The 20,902-nt window shown below is 46.6% G+C and overlaps 1 protein-coding gene across 1 annotated transcript in view; it reads left to right on the forward strand.

Moving 5' to 3' along the window:
- The window catches only part of Rhpn2 (rhophilin Rho GTPase binding protein 2), a 57,686-nt gene that overhangs the window by 25,202 nt on the left and 11,582 nt on the right, over positions 1-20,902 (forward strand). Inside the window, exons 3-10 of the mRNA XM_034485612.2 lie at positions 1,762-1,890; positions 4,211-4,286; positions 11,866-11,943; positions 12,255-12,379; positions 13,267-13,433; positions 17,183-17,370; positions 17,817-17,973; positions 20,533-20,652. Coding sequence (XP_034341503.1) covers positions 1,762-1,890; positions 4,211-4,286; positions 11,866-11,943; positions 12,255-12,379; positions 13,267-13,433; positions 17,183-17,370; positions 17,817-17,973; positions 20,533-20,652 — 1,040 coding nt within the window. The remainder of the gene's footprint in view (positions 1-1,761; positions 1,891-4,210; positions 4,287-11,865; positions 11,944-12,254; positions 12,380-13,266; positions 13,434-17,182; positions 17,371-17,816; positions 17,974-20,532; positions 20,653-20,902) is intronic.

Consider the following 20,902-nt stretch of genomic DNA (forward strand, 5'->3'; position numbering starts at 1 on the left):
AGATGCACACTGGATCACTACTGTAGAAAGGACACATGCCTCTAAGAAGGAACATAGCCATTTGTTTTCATTCAGAAAAGCACTCTGGGTACAGAGCAAAGGAACCGACAAACCTAAGCCTCCATCCTTGCTCCCTGACCAAGGTAGGATGGTTCTCGATTTGTCTATAGCCTCCAGCCTGGCCCAGACAGAGACAGCTGGGAATACCCACCATCTTGCCTAGGCACACCATATTTGAGAAAGCTCCTTCCACCAATGAGTCAATGGAAAACATCTCACCTGTTCAAGAAGCAAGTCAAACCTTGGGACTGATTTCTGAGTCATCTTTGTGCCCAAAGGTCAAAGAGTTCTGCAAACGCCGACCCCCCCCCCCCGCCCCCCTTCCTGGCTGCCAGCATCTAATGGAAATCTGATGGCTTCAGCATCGTTTACTAAATGCTTATCCCCACCCCACCCCAGCTGTCTTAGCATTTTTATCAAAATTAATTGACCATGAATGTACAGATACATCTCTGCCTTGTCTGTTCTTTTCTGGTCTACGGCTTCACGCTAATCAGTTCCACGCTGTGCCAGTTGCTTTAGCTTTATAGTGACCTGGTTGGTTTTTTCTTTCCTGAGACAAGGTTTCCCTGTGTAACCCTGGTGATTCTAGAACTGCAGACCAGGCTAGCCTCAAACTCAGATCCACCTGCCTCTGCATCCTGATTGCTGGGATCAAAGGCATGAGCCGCCACCACCATCTGCCTGACTATAGTGGTGTTTAGTCAGATAGTGCATGTCCTCTGACTTGGTTTTTCTTTCTCAAAATCATTTTGGCTCTTCTTGGTTTTCTACAATTCTATATATATTTTAGGATCTCTTTCTCTCTCTCTCTTCTCCTCCTCCTCTCCTTCTTCTTGCTTCCTTTCTTTCTGTGCTAGGTATCAGTGCCTTACTCTCCCACTGGAGTTATTAATCAAGCTGGGCTTGGTGGCTCAGCCTGTCATCTCAGTATTTGGGATGTTGAGGAAGGAAGGAAAGAAGAGAGAGAGGGAAGGAGAGAGAGGGGGGAAGAAATTTGGGTTGGGAGTATACCTCAGAGATACAGAACTTTCCAAGCATGTACAAAACCCTAGGTCCATCCCTAGCACTGCAAAAAAGAACAAAAATAAATAAAACCTTAAGAGTGGCTTTGTTCAGAAGAGGGAAGCGATGAGTCTTTCACCAGTACACATTGTGTTGGCCATTAGCTTTTACAGATTGACAGTCTTTGGGACAGATAGATGTGAGCCGCCTGATGTGAGTGCTGGCCATCCAACCAGGTCCTCCGAAAGAGCAGTCACACTCTTATAATCCCTGAGCCCTCTTTCCAGCCTTGGATGTGATCTTATTCATGGTCTAAGTTTTGTTTTTATTTGGTTTTTGGAGAGACAGCCATACTCTATAGCCCAGGCTGGCCTGAAACTCTTCCGTCTCTGCCTCCCAAGTGTTTAGGAGATAATTTATGACCTGTTTAGTGGGCGGTGGAGAGCAGGTTGTTTTGGTTTGGGTCTTCTCAAGGCTAATTCCTCTAAGGGTTCATGCCCAGCAGCTTGCCGGTGTTACCAGCCACCTCTTAGGTCCATTTGATGGCTGGTGTGGTCAGGATGGCGCTGGTACCCAGGGTCTCTGAGATAGCTCATCTGATAGTCGTCCCTTGAGATTCCTTGCAAGAATTGCCTGGCAAGGATACTGGCTGAAAGTCTCTCTTTCTCTCCCCTCTCCCAACCCTCTGCCTCCCAGAGTTGCCACGAACCAGAAGGTGAGGGAACAGGTTCGCCTGGAGCTGAGCTTTGTCAACTCAGACCTGCAGATGCTGAAGGAAGAGCTGGAGGGTCTCAACATCTCCGTGGGAGTGTACCAGGGCACCGAGTGAGTAAGCAAAGGCCTTCCAGATACTCTCTGAGCCACGTTGAACTGGGGTAAAAGGGGTGAACTTGAGGTTTATAGAGAAAGGACTCGAATGGGAATTAAATACCAAGAAAGCATAAACTGATTTCATGTACATATTATACCATGAAAAGTAGGGGACCCATCTGAATTCCCTTAAGAAGATGGTGCAATGGGGGTTCTTCAGAAATGCGCCCTGCTAAATATTTGAGAAATGAGTACTGAAATTCAAAACCATTCCTTGGGGAGTATTTGAGGTGAGGCACTCAGGAAAACCCAGCGGTTCCTCTGCTCACTGTATGTGAACCTTTGTGGGGCTGGGGTAGTGGAGAAAGACCCATGTTTAAGAAGAAATAACCAACAGGGTCTGATATCTTGGTGCAAAGATCTCAGCTATTCAGTAAGCTGAGACAAGAAGATTATGAGTTTGAGGCCAGCCTGGGGTACATAACAAGATACTGAGTCAAAGTAAAATTAAAATGTGCAGGTGGTATAGCTTAGTGGTAGAGCCCCTGCCTAGAATCCCCCAGTGAGGGGCTGGGGGTGTGGCTCAGTGGTAGAGCCCCTGCCTAGAATCCCACAGTGAGGGGCTGGGGGTGTGGCTCAGTGGTAGAGCCCCTGCTTAGGAGGGGTCCTGAGTGGTAGAGTATTTGCCTAGTTTGCACAAGGCCCATTCCTGAGTGTTACAACAAAATAAAACCAAAGGAAAAAGAAAACACTTCAAGGCAGTGGTTTCCATGCTTTCTGCATGGGAAGGGAAGCTGTGCCTTCTGGAGAAGCCGGTGAGCCTGAGCTGAAACAAGAAATAGTTTCCTAGAATTTTGAGTCACCTTGGGATGTGCATTTCCTAATACTAATCTGTGTGTCACCTGGGGCCTTTCTCAAAGGCGGACACAAACACACATGCCTGGGACCCTGCTAGATCTTTGGCCAGTGACATCTGTGTTTGCCTGGCTTACCTGTGGGCTCCCAGTGCAGTTTCAAAAACCCAGTGAGAACAACAACAACAACAAAAAAACTAACGACCCCCCCCCCCCAAATTTCTTTCAGCCTGTGCTCTGCTATTAGATACCATTGTTTTGTCTATAAGGTCTAAGAGGCTCGAGCATTCCAGGCAGGGTAGTATGCACAGCCTGGTCTCCTGTTAGCTGTGTTGAAGAGGTGGGCGTGGGGGCTTTCAAGCCCATGTGACTACCCTTCATAGTGGCTACAGTTAGTCTCCCGTGTCACTGGGAAAAGTAGAGAGACACGAGGATTCCAAGTGATGCCTTGTAGGTTTTCCAAATGAATTGTCATTTTCTTAGTACCTTAGATCTGAGCACTTCTGAGGTGGGCAGAGAAGATATCATCTCAGTATGCAAATGAGAAAACTCAGAGAGGCCCAGGCCCCAGAAAAGCATGTTTGTGCCACCCTGGGGTTAGAGGTACCCTGGTGTCTTGAGTCTTCACCGTATTTGTGGTTCCTCTTCTCACTGGGCACAGGAGGACTCCGGGGCCTGGAAGAATAAGACCGAGACTTAGCAGCCTCTCCCAGAGTCCAGTCTTCCGGGCAGGCTTTGGGGAGGCCACATACCTGGGTTGGGTCTCACCTGTCTTTAGCACCCGAGTGCCACAGAGGCAGTTTCAGCTTTCAGCTATGGTCCACTCAGCCCTGCCCAGCATTCCTGGCCTTCTCTCTGGGGCTGGGCTCAGCAGCCCATGGAGGTCTCTTGTTACAGGTCAAAGAGCTAAATCCCTATTTGCAAAACCCAGCACTTCCTTCTGGCCCTACCCTTAGGAATGTAGGTCCAGGGAGCATTCTCAGGTCAACCTGTGGGGTGACTCAGTGGCCTCTGGGGGTTTGTGCAATAAGATACATGGCATGATGTGTCCCCAAAAGAAGAGAGTCTTGAGAGACCCGGGTTCTATCATGGGAGATGTTGGGGGTGGGGAAGGGTGCTATGGTGAAGCGTGGACGGTACCGTGGTTGTAGTCTGGAAGGAGACCCAGTGCAGCAAAGATGCATGCACCCAGGTAGAGAGCGGCAGACATGGGCCTTGTGCACATGGGCAGCCCTAATATTAACCCTGGTACAGTTGCCCATTGAGGGCAACTGAGAACTGAATTAGACCAACACAGTAGGGCTCCATTGAGTTAGGCTGTCATGTCCAGCATCATAGGATGCTGGGAGCCATATTCAAAGAGAAGGAAGGGGTGCTGGCTTGATCTAGAGGACGGGAATTGGGCTGTTAGAGCTCAGGCCTCCGGTGCAGAGGGGCGGGTACAGGGTAGGCTGTTCATGAACCCTGTGTGTTCTTTATAGGGAAGCATTTACCATTCCTCTAATTCCTCTCGGCCTGAAGGAAACCAAAGAAGTTGACTTTTCCATCGTCTTCAAGGTAAATCTCAAACAGTGGGCACTGGGCCAGGGATGGGAATGAAATGACATATTATTTGCAATGGCTTTAGGCGCCATGACTCAAATGTCCATTGACGTCTGCAAGGTGACCCTGAGACCTCACTTGGCCACTTACAAGGAGAATTTTGTTTATTCGATCTCCTGAAAATCTTGCTGTCATCTCTGATGACTTCTGACACCCTGGCTGTCCCTTTTATTGTGCTGGGGATGGAACCCAGGACCTTGTGTATGCAGGGCAAGTGCTCTGCATTGACTATGTTCTTAGTCTGTTTTTTGGTGACTTTGTAGCTCCTTTTGTGTGCCTTACAGAGACGGATTCTACTCTGTGTTAGAGTCTTTATTAAAAAAAAAAAATTAGGCCAGGCAGGGGTGGTGCATGCCTTTAATCCCAGCACTTGGGAGGCAGAGGCAGGTGGATTTCTGAGTTTGAGGCCAGCCTGGTCTACAGAGTGAGTTCCAGGATAGCCAAGGCTATACAGAGAAACCCTGTCTTGAAAAACCAAAAAAAAAAAAAAAATTACATTTATTTATGTCTGTCTGTCTGTCTCTCTCTCTCTCTCTCTCTCTCTCTCTCTCTCTCTTTCTCTCTCTTTGTGTGTGTGTATGTGTGTACTTGCAAACAGGTGGTCATGCAAATATGTATGGGTGTGTGGAAGTCAGAGAAGAGCTTACAGTTGGTTCTCTCCTTCCTTGCATCATTTGGGTCCCAGGAATAGAACTCAGGTCATCTGGCTTGGCAGCAAGTGCCTTTACCCTTCATTCTACCTTGCTCTTCTTTTTCTTTGAGCCAGTCTCACTATGTAGCCTAAGCTGGAACTACCATATGCAGCCTTTGAAGCCCAGAGGGGATGGCGGAGGTGGCAGCCAGCTGTAGGCTGGCTAATGTACATGCTAACCTACCCAGATCCTCTGCAAGAGCAGTAAATGCTTTGAACCTTGGGTCATCACTAGCTGCTCAAAATGTATCTTTTAGAGAAAAGTTGGTTAATACTTTGAAAAGTTATGTTTTTGACCTCTGTTCTTAAGCAGAGACTATCATCTCTTGATATAAATAAACCTTTACCAAGGACATTTAACTTATTATTGTTTATTATTATTAGTAGTATTGTTATTATTATGCACATGGATGTTTGCCTGCATGTGTGTATGTGCACCATGTGCATGCAGTACCAGTAGGGGCCAGGAGATCTCCTGGAATTGGAGTTAAAAGACAGTTGTAAGCCACTGTCATGTGAGTGCCGGAAAATGAACGCAGGTCCTCTGCAAGAGCAGCGCTTAGCCACTGAGTCATGTCTCCAACCCCTCTAGGGTTTTGTTATGTCTCCCCCAGCCCAACTTCCAAACACACAGCAAGACAGGGTTTCTCTATGTAGCTTTGGCTGTCCTGGAACAACTCACTTCATAGACCAGGCTAGCCTCAAACTCAAAGATACACCTGGCTCTTTGCCTCCCCAGTGCTGGAACTAAAGGCATGTACCACCACACCCAGGCCCCTGTTTATTTTCTTTCTTCCTTTTTTTTTTTTTTTTTTAAACTTCTGCTCTGCTCTGTTCAAATCCAGGCCGCATCTCTGTGAGGGGTGTACTCCAGTTGGAGAAGAGCAGGTAGTAGCAGGCGTAGCTTAGCTCCAGAGTTACAAGAATGCAAGCATTTTAAAAGGAGACTTGTGTCATAGAAACCTGGGGATTTTATGGCATCGGTGGAAATCCAAATAGGTCACATGCCAAATTCCACATTAAAGGGAGTTAAAAAAAAAAACAAAAAACAAATCCCATGTTGTAGACATGGCCAACCACTGCTCAGCTGCGGTTTCCAACCATGTCATTTTAGCCTAAAAGGGAGCCTGCAGATGTCAGTCATGCAAAAATGAGACCCAGTGAGCAGACTTTTAATTTTCTCCATTCCACGTTTATGCTTGAGAGAAATGCAGCCACTAGAGGAGTGACCGAGTGAACTTGATCTGGGCAGTTCCATTTCAGACCTGGCCTGTGTTTCCTTGGACTGTTAGGTCAGGCAAGCTTTCATGATGTGATTCGCTCTGTTTAAAGACTGACATTTTAAAGTAGCCATATTCCTTAGCACACACCACTAGGCCTGGAGTGTTTACCTCAGTGAATAGCGCTGGCCTGTGTAAGACCCTGGACTCTATTCCCAGTGTCCAGCATTAGGAGATCGGCTGGTGGGGGTGGGGGTATGCCATTAAAGTAAATTCCTTTTCTGGACAGTTCAAGGATTTTTTTGGTTTGATTTGATTTGGTGTTTTGATGTAGGGTCATATGTGGCTCACGCTGGCCTTGAACTCCTGGTTCTCTTGCCTCTACTTCTCAAGTGTGCCACCATATCTAACTTTTTTTAACTTTGTGTTTTAGCAGTCTTAGACATTGGACCCAAGGCTTCATGGTGGCCAGGAAAGAGCAGTGGACTACCTTTCTAGCAGCTAGTTTTGCTTTTATTTTCTTTTGAGACAGTATCTATGTAGCTGCTCCATCTTCCTGCCTCAGCCTCTGAACTAGAATTACAGGTGTGTGCTACTACACCCGTCTGCTAAGATTACAGATGCATGCTACCACACACCTGGCTGCTAGGATTGCAAGTGTACACTACCACACACCTGGCTGCTAGGATTGCAGGTGCACACTACCACACACCTGGCTGCTAGGATTGCAGGTGCACACTACCACACACCTGGCTGCTAGGATTGCAGGTGCACACTACCACACACCTGGCTGCTAGGATTGCAAGTGCACACTACCACACCTGGCTGCTAGGATTGCAAGTGCACACTACCACACCTGGCCGCTAGGATTGCAGGTGCACACTACCACACCTGGCTGCTAGGATTGCAGGTACACACTGTCACACCTGGTTGCCCCGAATATTTGCTTCAATGTTTTGTCAAAATTCCCTCAAAAAGTTGACTTTAGTTTTTCATTTGTGACTTTTAGTTTTATTTTATGTGTTCATATGTGTATGTATTTTTGCAGGCGTGCTCACCTGTGCATATATGTGTAAAGAGCAGAGAGGTTAGAGTTGGGTGTCATTCTCTGTCACTCTCCACCTTTTTGTTTAATAGAATGTTTTTATTAACTCTTGGAGTATTTCATATATTCATGCATTGTGTTTGACCATATTCACCCTCCTAGTCCTCTCAACTCCTCTCAGACCCTCCCCACTTCCCAAGTTTATGTCTTTATTTTTATAACCCACCAAATCCGATCTGAGCTGCCCATATACCCAGGGATGTGGGGCCACCCACAGGATCATGGTGGTTCTACTAGGTGCCACACCCTTAAGGAAAATCAACACACCCCCCACCTGCAGAAGCCATCGACTGTGAAGAGCTTCTCAGCTCAAGGTAGGAGCTTATGCCCCATCCCCCAACCTGCGCTGTGCTGCATTGGTTACTGTCTTGACCTTGTGGAGGTTGTATGTGGGCAACCACAGCTTCCCAGGGTTCATGAGTGCACTGGGCCTGTGCAGTCTTTGCTCTGGTCTTCTCCAAACCATCTCACTGTTTTGAGACAGAGCTCATTCAACCTGTTTTTTGGTTTTGTTTTTTGTTTTGTTTTTGGTTTTTTTGTTTTTGTTTTTTTGTTTTTCAGAATAGCAGGCCAGTGAACTGGTTATCTGGACCTTTCCCCGAGGCATTGGGGTTCCAGGCATGTACCATAGCCCCAACTTCTATATGGGTGCTGGCCATGCAAACTCAAGTCCTGATGCTTATGCAGCAAGTATTTTGTTCACTGAGCCACTCCCCAACCCTTTGACTCCTTTTCTTAAGAGTTAGTTATTTTTATTTCTTACATGGGTATTTTGTTGGCATCTGTGTCTGTGCCCCTGCCCCCTGTGTGTTGCCTGCTGCCCATGGAGGTCAGAAAAAGGCATCAGATCCTCCAGAACTGGAGTCACAGATGGTTGAGAGCCACCATGCAGGTGCTGGGAATTGAACCCATGTCCTCTTAGAAGAACAGCCATGTCTCTTAACTGCTGAGCCATCTACCACCAACTTTGATATATTAACCTTTAGGTTACTTTAGTTAATTCTTACTAATTCAGTTATTTTCCAGTTGGTGTTCTTGGGTTTTATAAATACCTTTTGTTTTTCCAAAAGAATTTTATACCTTTAAATATTTACATTATTTTCCTTAAATTTCTTGGCTACAGACTTCTCAGGCAGTGGTGAGGAACAGCCTCAATGGCCGGTGCCTTTGCTTTGTCCCTTAGAGTATCGGGCCAGTGAACCCTGGTATCCGGTTAAACCTGCGTCTTCACCAGGTGTTGGAATTCCAGGCATCCATCGTAGCCCCTACGTCTACATAGGGCTTGGGATGCTAACCGAAATGGTCACAGTGGAAAACATCCATCAGGTCTCATTTACTGAATTTTCATGGTCAGAAATAGCTAGTGTGGTGATGTGTCCCAGGACTCAGTGGGTTGAAGCAGGAGGATCATGGGTTCTAGGCTAGCTTGGGTGACCTAGTGAGATTTGTTTCAAAAATAAGAAGCCAGGAAAACATGTAGAATTCTGTCACAATCCTGTTTGATTTTTATGAGAGGCACATGAACTTTCTCTTAACTTTTTTATTTTATGTGTGATTTCGCTGTCTGTCTCTCAGCCAAGTTTCAGGCTAACCTTGAACTCACTGTGTACTTGATGGCCTTAACTTATGAAACTCGGTTAATTGCTCCCGTGAGATGTTACAGGCCAACAAGATGGCTTACTGGTTAAGATCTAGTACTCCTTTTGCAGAGGGTGAAGTTTGGTTCCCAGTGCCCACACTGAGCAGTCTACAACAGCCTGTAACTCCAGCTCCTGGGAACCCAACGCCTCTAGCCTCTGAGGTTACCTGCCCTCACCCATAGGGAGCATACCCACACAACATACACCTGCATAGATTTTTTTTTTAGGTGAATTTTTAAAAAACCTGGGCACTGAGCATGGTGTCACATGCCTTTAATCCTAGCATTCAGGAGGCAGAGGCAGGTAGATCTCTGTGAGTTCAAGGCCAGCCTGGTCTACAGAGTGAGTTTCAGGACAGCCAGATTACATAGAAAAGACCTATTTTAAACAAACAAACAAACAAACGAACGAACAAACAAACAACCTGGGAATAAAGTAGAAGTCTTGGCTTGCATTGATGGAGAACAGTGCAGATTATTTGTTGAATACTTGAGTAATACACTGGAGGTTTATTGACCCATCAGAAGTCTTGCTGTAGATGTTTAATGACCCATGAAAATGGCTGCTGTATTGCCAAGTTATAAAGATGAGCACACTGAAGTTATTCTGTACCCATTTGTATAGAGCCAGTATAGGTATACCGTATGTTTGTCCAAAGGTTTGTGTGTGTGTGTGTGTGTGTGTGTGTGTGTGTGTGTGTGTGTGTGTGTGCTGGGCTACACAGCAAGACTGGATCAAACACACACACACACACACACCAAAAATAAATAAATAATTTAAATAAATAAATAGGTAGATAAATAGATAAAATAAAATACCTCATTAATATTTGGGAAACCATGGTCCTCGATCTGTCGTGTTAATTTCCATTAGCACTTGTGGAGAATTACCTAGGAACATCTACCCTGTATGTGACTCTCTTAGTTTTTTTCCCCTCTGTAATCTGTAATGTCAGGGTGAGTGTCTCCCTATCTGAAAACCCAAAATACTGCAAATTTCATATTTTGAACAATGATGTAGGAAGTGGAAAATTCCACATCACAAATTCCCTGTACTAAATCTCTTAAAAGTATCGTATAAGATAGGTAACCCTCAGGCTACATGTATAAAGTGTGTATATAAAAGAGGATCAGGAGCTGGAGGGATGTCTCAGGGGTGGTGAGCACTGCCTGCTCTTACAGGGATCCCTGGTCCAGTTCCCAGCACTCAAATGGTAGCTAGGAACTATTTGTAACTGCAATCCCAGGGGATATAGCACCCTCTCTGGCCTACTTTTGCACTAGCATGCATGTATACATACATGTAGACAAATACTCATCAAATAATTTTTTTTTTCGCCAGGCAGTAGTGGTGCACGCCTTTAATCCCAGCACTTGGGAGGCAGAGGCAGGTGGATTTCTGAGTTCGAGACCAGCCTGGTCTACAGAGTGAGTTCCAGGACAGCCAGGGCTACACAGACAAACCCTGTCTCAGAAAAAAAAACAAAAAACAAAAAAAACAAAAACAAAAACAAAACAATCTTTCTTTCTTTCTTTCTTTCTTTCTTTCTTCCTTTCTTCCTTTCTTCCTTTCTTCCTTTCTTCCTTTCTTTCTTTTCGAGACAGGGTTTTTCTGTTTAGCCCTGGCTGTCCTGAACTCACTCTGTAAAACAGTCTGGACTCAAACTCAGAGATCCACTTGCCTCCTGAGTGCTGGGATTAAAGGCCTGGCTATAAATATCTTTTATAGAAGGAAAAAAAATCCATAAGTAAATTTTAAGGTTTTGTTTTGTTGGTTTTTGGTTTTTCGAGACAGGGTTTCTCTGTGTAGCCCTGGCTGTCCTGGAACTCACTCTATAGACCAGGCTGGCCTCGAACTCAGAAATCCGCCTACCTCTGCCTCCCAAGTGCTGGGATTAAAGGGGTGTGCCACCAATGCCCAGCATAAATTTCAAGTTTAGATTTGGGTCCCAAATATAGTATGTGTATACAGCTAGTCTGAGATCTGGAAAAGTCTGAAGTGGGAGCCATCAACCATCGAGCATTTTGGATAAGGGGTCTTCATCCAGCTCATATATGTCATTAAGTCTGCGGTGGCTGCTCACCTTCTGTGTGTCACCATGGGCCTAGTGAAGGGGAAGGATCTTTAGTGTTTGTTGAATGACCACATGAACTTGGAACAATTGTCAAACAATAGGTTGTTGTGCACTCAACGAAAGGGTTGCACTGAGATGTCTCATGTGTCTAACCTTACCAGAGAGAGCTGTTCTCACAGGAGTCCTCACCACTCCAGATATCCCTAGGCCCAGATCTCCTTGGCTCAGAAGGCCATGTGTCCAAGTACTGAAGCAACATAAAGGTGGATGGTCTGACCCCTTGCTGGTCTGTCAGAAGTAGTTAACATATCATTACTTAACTATTACATAGACATTTCCCCTTTCCCCCTTTGCATTAAAAAACAGTATTTTTTTAAAGTGTGTGAGGGGTTGTGAACTTGAGGACACTAGAGACCTCTGATCCTGTGGAGCTGGACAAGAAGCTTTTGGTCCATCTAACATAGGTTCTGAGAAGTGAACTTGTGTCCCCTGCAAGAGCACACTTAACCACTGAATCATCTCTCCAGCCCACTTCATTTTGGTTCCTTTAAGGCAGACTCTCATACTGCATGTAGCCCAGGCTATCATGATATTCAACATGTAGCCTGGGCTGCCTCACTTTTACGAATCCTCTTGTCTTGGCTTCCCAAGTGCCAGGATTACAGATATACACCACGCCCAGGCTAGATCTATGGTTTGACTGACTCTTGTGCTGAGACCTCCCCCCTCCCTCCCTCTCCCCATGTTGCAGACCCAGCTATTGACTGGCACCTTGGCTTTTTTTTTTTTTTTTTTTTCTTACAGGATTTTATTTTGGAACATTACAGTGAAGACAGCTATTTGTATGAGGATGACATTGCAGACCTTATGGACCTGCGACAGGTAAGGGCAGCAGTCCAGGAGTCAGCTCTGTTTGCTGAGGCTTCGGGGATCACATGACTGACACTAGTAGTCCTGGAGACACAGAGAGGGGCTGTCAGGATCACCCACTGTACTTGCTACATCAGAAGACCAGAGCAGGACTGAGACCTGCCCATGGAGCTGGGTTTCAGGATTCCTGACTTTGTTTCTTCCTCCTAAGCTACCTCTGCTAGAGTTCATGATACCCATGGCAAAGCATCTATCTGTTCGAGTGTTCAGGGATGGGTTCTGGGGATGCTCACCTGTATCACACCTCCTTGCTTTCCTTTCAGGCCTGTCGAACACCCAGCAGGGATGAGGCAGGAGTTGAACTGCTCATGTCTTACTTCATTCAGCTGGGCTTTGTGGAGAGTAGATTTTTCCCACCCACACGCCACATGGGGCTCCTGTTTACCTGGTAGGTGCTCCCTGGGGCCCCCTCTACTATGCACACCCTCATTCTGATTGGCATCTTCCCAGAGGGTCCCAGGGGTGGGGATGGTCTATAAATTGTTGTTTGTGTAAAGACCCAGAGATGAGAGGCTGCCACTGACCGTGGTTTCTCAGAACCAATGAGCCGTGAAAAAGAGGCCTTTTGTGTGTGTGCTCACTTGGTCGCCGGGGAGAAACCAGGGCTCTCGGGTGGAACGAAAGAGAAGCAAGACAATTTTTTCTTTTAAGAAGAATCTTTTCTTACACAGGGCACGGCTGTGGGTGTGAGCTTGAATTGAGCTTGATCCCAGTGACAAGGGCTACAAAAAGAAATAGAATTTTTGTTCCGTTATAACAGGATTTCGCTGTGTAGTCCCAAGGTCAAACTGACCTCCGACTGGCTGTGATCCTCTTGTCTTCGAAATGCTAGTACTGTGATTATAGACGTGTACCACCAGAAAGAGGTTTTAAAACTCAAAACACATTTGGCTTCTTGAGACAGATTCTTGCTGGGTGGCCCTGACTGTCAAACTCACAATCCTTCTGCCTCAGCCTTCAGAGAGTACCAGGATGTTAGGCATGTGCCACCAGGTCTAGCTTACAGGATTTTTTTTTCCTTTTGAGATAGGGTCTTTTTGTATACCCCAGGCTGACTTTAAATTCATGATCCTCCTGCCTCAGCCTCCTGAGTGCTGGGATGGTAGACATGAATCCTATATGTTCAGACTTGTTGTCTTGCTTGGAAACAAAAGCCCGATTGCTGTGCATCTTTGATTTTCATGTAAGAAATAAGTTTTTGTTCTTGCATGCCCAGCAACAGCATTAAGTAGTAACTAAGTCATCTGTCGATCAGAACATATCTGTTTTACCTAGGTATGACTCCTTCACTGGGGTTCCCGTCAGCCAACAGACTTTGCTGTTGGAGAAGGCCAGCATTCTCTTCAACATCGGGGCGCTGTACACCCAGATTGGGACCCGCTGTAACCGGCAGACACAGGCTGGCTTGGAGAGCTCTGTGGATGCCTTTCAGAGAGCTGCAGGTGTGTGTCTTCCAGGGCAGCAGCCTTACAGTCTTGAACCCACCAGGTGGTGTCCATGGTGCTGGTTCTGTCCCCAGCTTAAAAGAAACTTGCTCAGGTCGTCTGCAGACCTAGGGAGTACCAATGCCTTACAAGTCTCACAAAGGCTGGGGGCATGGCTCCAGAGGTAAAGCAGTGCCTAGAATCCTCCAGTAAGAGGCTTGGGGTGTGGCTCAGTGGTAGAACCCCTGCCTAGAATCCCCCAGTGAGGGGCTGGGGGCGTGGCTCAGTGGTAGAGCCTCTACCTAGAATCCCCCAGTGAAGGGCTATGGGTGTGGCTCAGTGGTAGAGCCCCTGCCTAGATTTCCCCAGTGAGGGGCTGGGAGTGTGGCTCAGAGGTAGAAGGCGTGACTGGCCAGCTTGAGGGGAGTCTTAGGGTCAATTTATAATCTCATAACCATAAAGGAGGAAGGAATGGTTGTATAACTTCTTGGTCAGGAGATTTACTCAAAGGTTGGCATCATGTGATCTCGGCCCAGTAGGGCTCATGTACATAGGCTTGTAGTTAATGATTCATCTTTTCCAGGTGTGTGGCTCCAGTGTGTGGCTGTGAGTATTTCTCAATGATAGGAATACAGGAACTTGCCTTAACTAGTGGAGATGAAGCCCTTACAATCACTGTGTCAGCTAATATAGTAATTTACCCATAGGAGCACATGTTCCTAGACATGTACATAGGGAGTTGTAAATAGTCCTGAAGCCTATCTGAGGGTGCAGGCTAGCTCAGGGGTAGAACACTTGTCTAGCATGTGTGAGGCTCTAGGTTTGAACTGTAGCACTGCAGACAAATGACGGGGATGGGGAAAGGAGAAGGAGGGAAAGACAACATAAAGAATTCCCGTCCTGTCCCCATATCTGTGAGATAGATTGGACACAGTCAAAGATTAACAAGGAACAATAAAATAGAACAGTGGTAGCAATTCCATGTGATAAATGTTACGAATTGCTTGTTTCTGGAATTTTCCATGCAATGTTATCATATTGCAGTTGGCTGAACGTAACTGAGCCGGAACAGAGCTGAACCTCAGATAAAGGGAATTACTGTTATTATCTGCACTTTTGTATTATGGTTAATCTGCCAAGTTTGCAAAGCCTGCACTTGCTGATTTCAGTGCTTGTCAGGTGATGTGGGCCAGGAGCCTGCTGGTTTTCACTGGTTTTGTTACTTTCAGGGAAGGCTGAGCTCTCCCAGCAGGCCTCTCTTCTACAGTGCTAGGGGTGGAGTTTGAGTGCTAGGGGTGGAGCTTGAGTGCTAGGGGTGGAGCTTGAGTGCTAGGGTGGAGCTTGTTTTGTAAGCCAGGTTGGCCGGGAATTTGGGATCCTCCTACCTCAGTGCTGGGATGACAGATGTGTGCTGTGACAGTCAGCTTGTTTTTCCTCATTTTAACTCCATCACCCCTACAAGCTCATCCTCGAATGAACCAGAATCAGCGGCAAAGAAGAAACCTCGCTTAACACCAAGCCATAGGGACTGGGGTCAGTAGAGTTGGTGCAGCACAGACTGAGGTACTAGAAGGTCTGTGCTGCTCCCTCCTAGCAGGGCCTGTGTCTGCAGGAGACCAAGCTTGAGAATGGAGGGTGCAGGCCACAGTGTGACCTCCAAACAGGCAGGCTGATGGCTTTTTTTTTTTTTTTTTTTTTTTTTAATCCTTTGAGACAAGTTGTGACTATGTAAACCAAGATGGTCTTTAACTCATGCTGTCGGCCAGGCTGGTTTTGAACTAGAGATGGTCATCCTGCCTTGGCCTCCTGAGTGTCAGGTTAGCATCCTTTTTTTTTTTTCTAATCATTTCCTCTCCCAGCATAAACCTGCCTGGAGAGATATCTCTATAAAACCCATAAAACCCATGAAGTAGCATGGCTGTGCCATTTTGACTCGTGGAGGCACGGTCTTGTTAGTATTTACCTCAGGCTGGCCTTGAACTCTGCGTTTCTGGCATGCTGGGATTGCAGGTTTGTTTCATTCTGCTGGCTTCTGAGGAATCTTAGGCAGTCATGCTTTGTGACCTGCCTCCAAGGCTTCAGAAATACAAACAAAGAAACGTAGGAACAGGACAGTCTGAGGTGGAGGAAGGGAGGAGGGTGAACAGACCAGACCGGACACATCCTTCTCTGGGGCAACAAAACCTGAGGGACCAGTTGGATGAGATGCATGTGTCCAGTCCGCGTCACCTCCAGGCTAACGGTCCGTCAGGGCTCCCCACAGAAGTAGGTGAGGTGGCAGCACGGGCCCAGTATCCCTCACTCACCCCATGCCCAGTCATGGATGGAATTTCCCAGGTGGGATGGAAACAGAGGAGAGCCAGCCGGTTCCCTTGCTTCATGCATATGTAAATGCCTTTAAAGAGAACCTGATTGAAAACCAAAATTGTGCCGAGGTATAGCTACCATCAGATACAGCTTTAACGATTTCTTACTGTGGTAAATATGTATGAAATGCAGTGATCTTGTTGACAGTTTCTAGGTGCTGGGCTCAGTGGCATCGAGCACTCTCCAGCCCCAGCATCCCCCTGTCATGCATGCTCAAGTGGGACCTATCCATTCACGATTTTATTCACATTTATCAAGACAGGGCCATCCCCCTGGGCCACCCTCCCAAGTGCTGGTATTACAGGGGTGTGCCACCACGCCTGGAGTCTCTGTACCAGAGTGTATGTCCCTTTCCTTGTTCCTGTAGCTCCTAGTGACTTCTGTTCTTGTGCCTCTGAGTTGGACTATTCCAGGAACCTCACCAAATGGAATCCTGTGCTACCTGTCATCCGTGACTGGCTTATTGTACCTGGCATAAAGTCTTCATTCATATTGTCTACACATCAGAGTTTCATGAGACAGGGTCTCACTATGAAACCATGGCAGGCCTGAAATTCACTCTGTAGACCAGACTGATCTGAAACTCAGAGATTCCCCCCTCCCTTTACTTTCCAAGTACTAGTATTAAAGGTTACGAGAGCCTCATTTTACTTGTAGTACTGGGAATCGAACCTGAGGCCTCTTACAGGGTAAATACAAACTCTACCACTGTGCTGTACCTCCAGCCCCTCAGTCCTCTTAAGCTGAAGAATATTCCGCTGTGCGTGTGTAGACATCATGATCACCTGTTAATCCATCAGTGGGCATTTGGAGTGGTTATTGTGATCAGTGCTGCAGTGAGCCCAGTGTCCAAGGAGCCTTCCGTGTGATTGCCAAGGTCCACACTAAGGAGCGGCATGGTCAGATAGCATGGCAACTGAGAGTCACACAGAGTCTTGCTACCTCCCCCAGAAGGTCTTTGACCTCTTCCCTCCTCCTACTTCAGCTTCCCTAATATTGGGATTAAAGGCATGTACTATCACACCTGGCAAATACAGGTTTTTCCAGATGCTTTAGGATTATAGGTGTCTACCATGTGTGTGTGTATAATATATAAATACGTATATAAGTTGTATATGCACATTAGATAGAAAGTAGATAGATACATAGGTAGATGATAGATGATACATACATACATACACCCACACATACATACATACACACATACATACGTACATACACACATAGAGTTTTCTTTGCACAGCTAGGAGCTTACACTCAGGACTTCCTGTGTGCTAAGCAAGCACTCACTTATGACAGACACCCTGATCCCAGGGTGTCTTTTCTGTCTTCTTTCTCTACAGTAGCATCCTAAAAATAAGTGTGATTCCTTACTAATGAGCAACAAATTCTGATCCTAGGGGTTTTAAACTACCTGAAAGAGACCTTCACTCATACTCCAAGTTACGACATGAGCCCCGCCATGCTCAGTGTGCTGGTCAAAATGATGCTCGCCCAAGCCCAAGAAAGTGTGTTTGACAAAGTCTGCCTCCCGGGGATCCAGAATGAGTTCTTTGTGCTGGTGAAGGTGGCTCAGGAGGCTGCCAAGGTAAAGACTTCTTAGTTTCTTTGACTTCTGGGTGGGCAGGATCTGCTGGTGCAGGTGCTGGGAGCAGTGGGTGTGGGTGTGGGGAAAGAAAGGGGTGGGAGGGCAAGGGTGGGGGATACCATAGCAGCAGCTCGCTCCCAACCTAAGCATGTGCTAGAGCTACTGAAGCGGCCAGCCTACGTTTATTTGATAGGTTACTAGTGTTTCAGATACGGATCACGGAGGCCAATCTGCAGCTCAACCAAAAAAAGCAGCCTAATGACAGTTGCTTGATCCTCTGTTAACGATGATGCTCACAGCAGGAGGGCTTGCTTGGCCTTATGCCCACATTCTGGAACATTCTCCAGCAGGGGAATTTGGCTTAGAAGAAAGGACTCTTTCTCTGCAGCCAGGCTTGGGAGGGCCCCTGTGCCAGGCCCTCCTTGCCCATCTCCCTTCTATTTCAGGTGGCAGAGGCCTACCGGCAGCTGCATGCAGCCATGAGCCAGGAACCAGTGAAAGAGAACATCCCGTATTCGTGGGCCAGCGTGGCCTATGTGAAGGCCTACCACTATGGGGCCCTGGCTCACTACTTTGCGGCCACTCTCCTCATCGACCACCAGCGTAAGGCTCGCTCAGGCTATTGTGGGCTTGCTACCTTTGGGGGATGCTGAGCTGGTAGGGAACTGCCTTCCTCCTTGGGCATGTGTGCACCACAAAGACACAAGATGTAAAGGACACATTGACCCAAGTGGCTGTCACAGAGGCCTGTGGAATTCAGGGCTGACTCCTAAGGCAAAGAACAGAGAAAGAACAGAGAAAGAGACACCCTGGGCTTTTAAGACCACGTCTGGTGACATACCTTCTAATCCTTTCCAAATAGTTCAGCAGCTGGGGACTAATCATGCAAATAGATGAGACTGTGGAGTCCATTTGCATTCAAACCACCACATACAACTATGTGACTCTGTACGTGGGGTCCTGCATAGGTGTGCAGTGCCCACAGAGGCCAGAAGAGGGCGGTGCATGCCCTAGAACCGGAGCACAAGCAGTTGTGAGCAGTTGTGAACTGTTTGATTTGAGAACTGGTGTCTTCTGCACCAGTAGTACACACTCAACCACTGTGCCATCTCTCCAGCCTCAATTATTTATTGTTGTTGTTGTTGATAGTAGTAGTAGTATTTTGAGACAGGGTTTCTCTGTGTAGCTCTGGCCATCCTGGAACTCACTCTATAGACCAGGCTGGCCTTAAACTCAGAGATCTGCCTGCCTCTGCCTCCTGAGTGCTGGGATTAAAGCCATGTGCCACCGTCACCCCTGGCTTATTTTTTATTTTGGTAGTTTTGGGGATGGAATAACAGGGTTTTACTTAGAAGTGTTTATTTTAATTCATTTAATTATTATATATCTACTTAGAGATGAGGTTTTTCTATATAGCTTAAGGCTGGTCTTGAACTCAAGACCCTCCTGCATTAAATGCCTTCCAAATGCTTATATTTTAAGTTTGTGCTACCATATCCGTCCTCAAAGAGTAATTGTGCTTTGCTTTGCTTTGTTTTGTTTGGATTGGGTGTCATGTGGCCCAAGCTGGCCTTAAACCCCTGGTCTGTCTGATTCTGAAGTGCTAGGATTATAGGTGTGTGCCACTGTGGCCAGCTAAGGCAACATATTTTTTATTTTAATTAATTAATTTGTGTGTATTTATGCCACTGAGCATCTTATGAGGCCATAGATGATATCTATGTATGTATTTTTAAATTTTATTTCTATTAGTATACCATAGCTGTGTTCAGACACATTAGAAGAGGGCATCTGAACTCATTACAGATGGTTGTGAGCCACCATGTGGTTGTTGGGAATTGAACTCAGGACCTTGAAGAGCAGTCAGTGCTTTTAATCTTAATGGCTGAGCCATCTTTCCAACCCCGATATATTTTCTTTTAAGATTTAAGTAATGTATGTGAGTACACTGTCGCTTTCTTCAGACACACCAGAAGACAGCATTGGTTCCCATTACAAATGGTTGTGATTGCTGGGAATGTGGTTGCTGGGAATTGAACTCAGAACTCTAGAAGAGCAGTCAGTTCTTTTAACCACTGAGCCATATATATAGATGATACTTTAAATGAATCAAAATTAATACAAAAAAATTCTTGATTAAAATTTTAAGCCAAAAATTGGGCATGGTGGTACATGCCTTAAATCCTGGCATTCCAGAGGCTGGTAGATCTCTGTGAGTGTGAGGTGAGTCAGGTCTACAGAGTGAGTTCCAGGACAGCCAGCCTGTAGCGCTATGTAGAGAGACCCTGTCTCAAAAAATAAACTACAAAACCAAATTACATCACAATAGGATTGCACACACAAAAAAAGTCTGCATTGAGCCCTCATCCAGTGCAGTTTAAGAATGACTGGTATCTTACTCACTGTGGGTCTGGTCTTCGGTTTGAATAATGTCCTGCCACATGGCTAGGCTGCCTTCAGGCTCACAGTCCCTACCTTAGCCTCTCAGTGCTGTGTTTAAGGCGCCCACTATACTTAATTCCTTTATTTTGGCATCTTAAAAAGTCATGGGGCTAGGGTATATTCCCATCCCAAGCACCACATACACACACTCAGCATTAGTGATCACATGGGCTGGGCGTGCGGCTCAGTGGTTAGGCTGCTTGCCTAGTATGCGGAAGCTCTGGGTTCAGTCCAGACCACTGAAAAAGCTGGGCATGGTGGTATACGCTTGTAACTCTCACACTTAGGAGGTGGAGGCAGGAGCATCAGAAGTTTAAGGTTATCTTCGACTACATCATCATTAAGTGTCAGGCCAGCTACTAGAGACCCTATATCCCAAATTAAAAAGACTTCTTCCAGGGAGGAAGAAGAAAGAAGGAGACTTGTCAGGTTTATAGCCCCCGACAAGAATGCAGATAGGGCAACCATTGGGCCAGAGTGATGTAAGAAGGCTCCATATAACGTTCAACTTGGAGGGGAAGTTAAAGGAGGTCGGTCCAGGGTCAAATTCTGAACCCCTAGTATGTAGCTGGCTGTCTGCTTGGAAACAGAGGCTTAGGACCTGGTAGCCTAGGCTTTGTCCTGGAGCCAAAAATAGCTTTTCGACATTGTTCAAATAGAACGCAGGTCTGGGGCACTGTCTCCACAGTGAGGGAATGTAACCTGTAGCTGTCTTTGCAGTAAAGCCAGGTGCAGACGAGGACCACCAAGAGAAGTGCCTGTCCCAGCTCTATGACCGCATGCCGGAAGGGATGACGCCTCTGGCCACGCTGAAGAATGGCGGGCAGCGTGTGCTGCTGGGTGTGTAGTCCTGTCCCTGGTGGGGCTCTGCTGGCTCCTCAGCTATTCCTGCTCACAAACAGCCCCAAGACGGGGCTCCAAAAGAAAGCAGACCACCTAGCATTAAGAGACTGTGTGGGCCAGCCCTAGCTGCAGAGGGCCTTCCAGAGCTATGTTCTCATGTCTTCTCACCACAGCTGGGCCCTTAACTACCTCCTGACACTGTCCATACCTCCTGACTGAGTGTCCATAGTTGGCACTCAGCCACACT

This window comes from Arvicanthis niloticus, chromosome 1 (assembly GCF_011762505.2).
Source record: "Arvicanthis niloticus isolate mArvNil1 chromosome 1, mArvNil1.pat.X, whole genome shotgun sequence".
NCBI lineage: Eukaryota > Metazoa > Chordata > Mammalia > Rodentia > Muridae > Arvicanthis > Arvicanthis niloticus.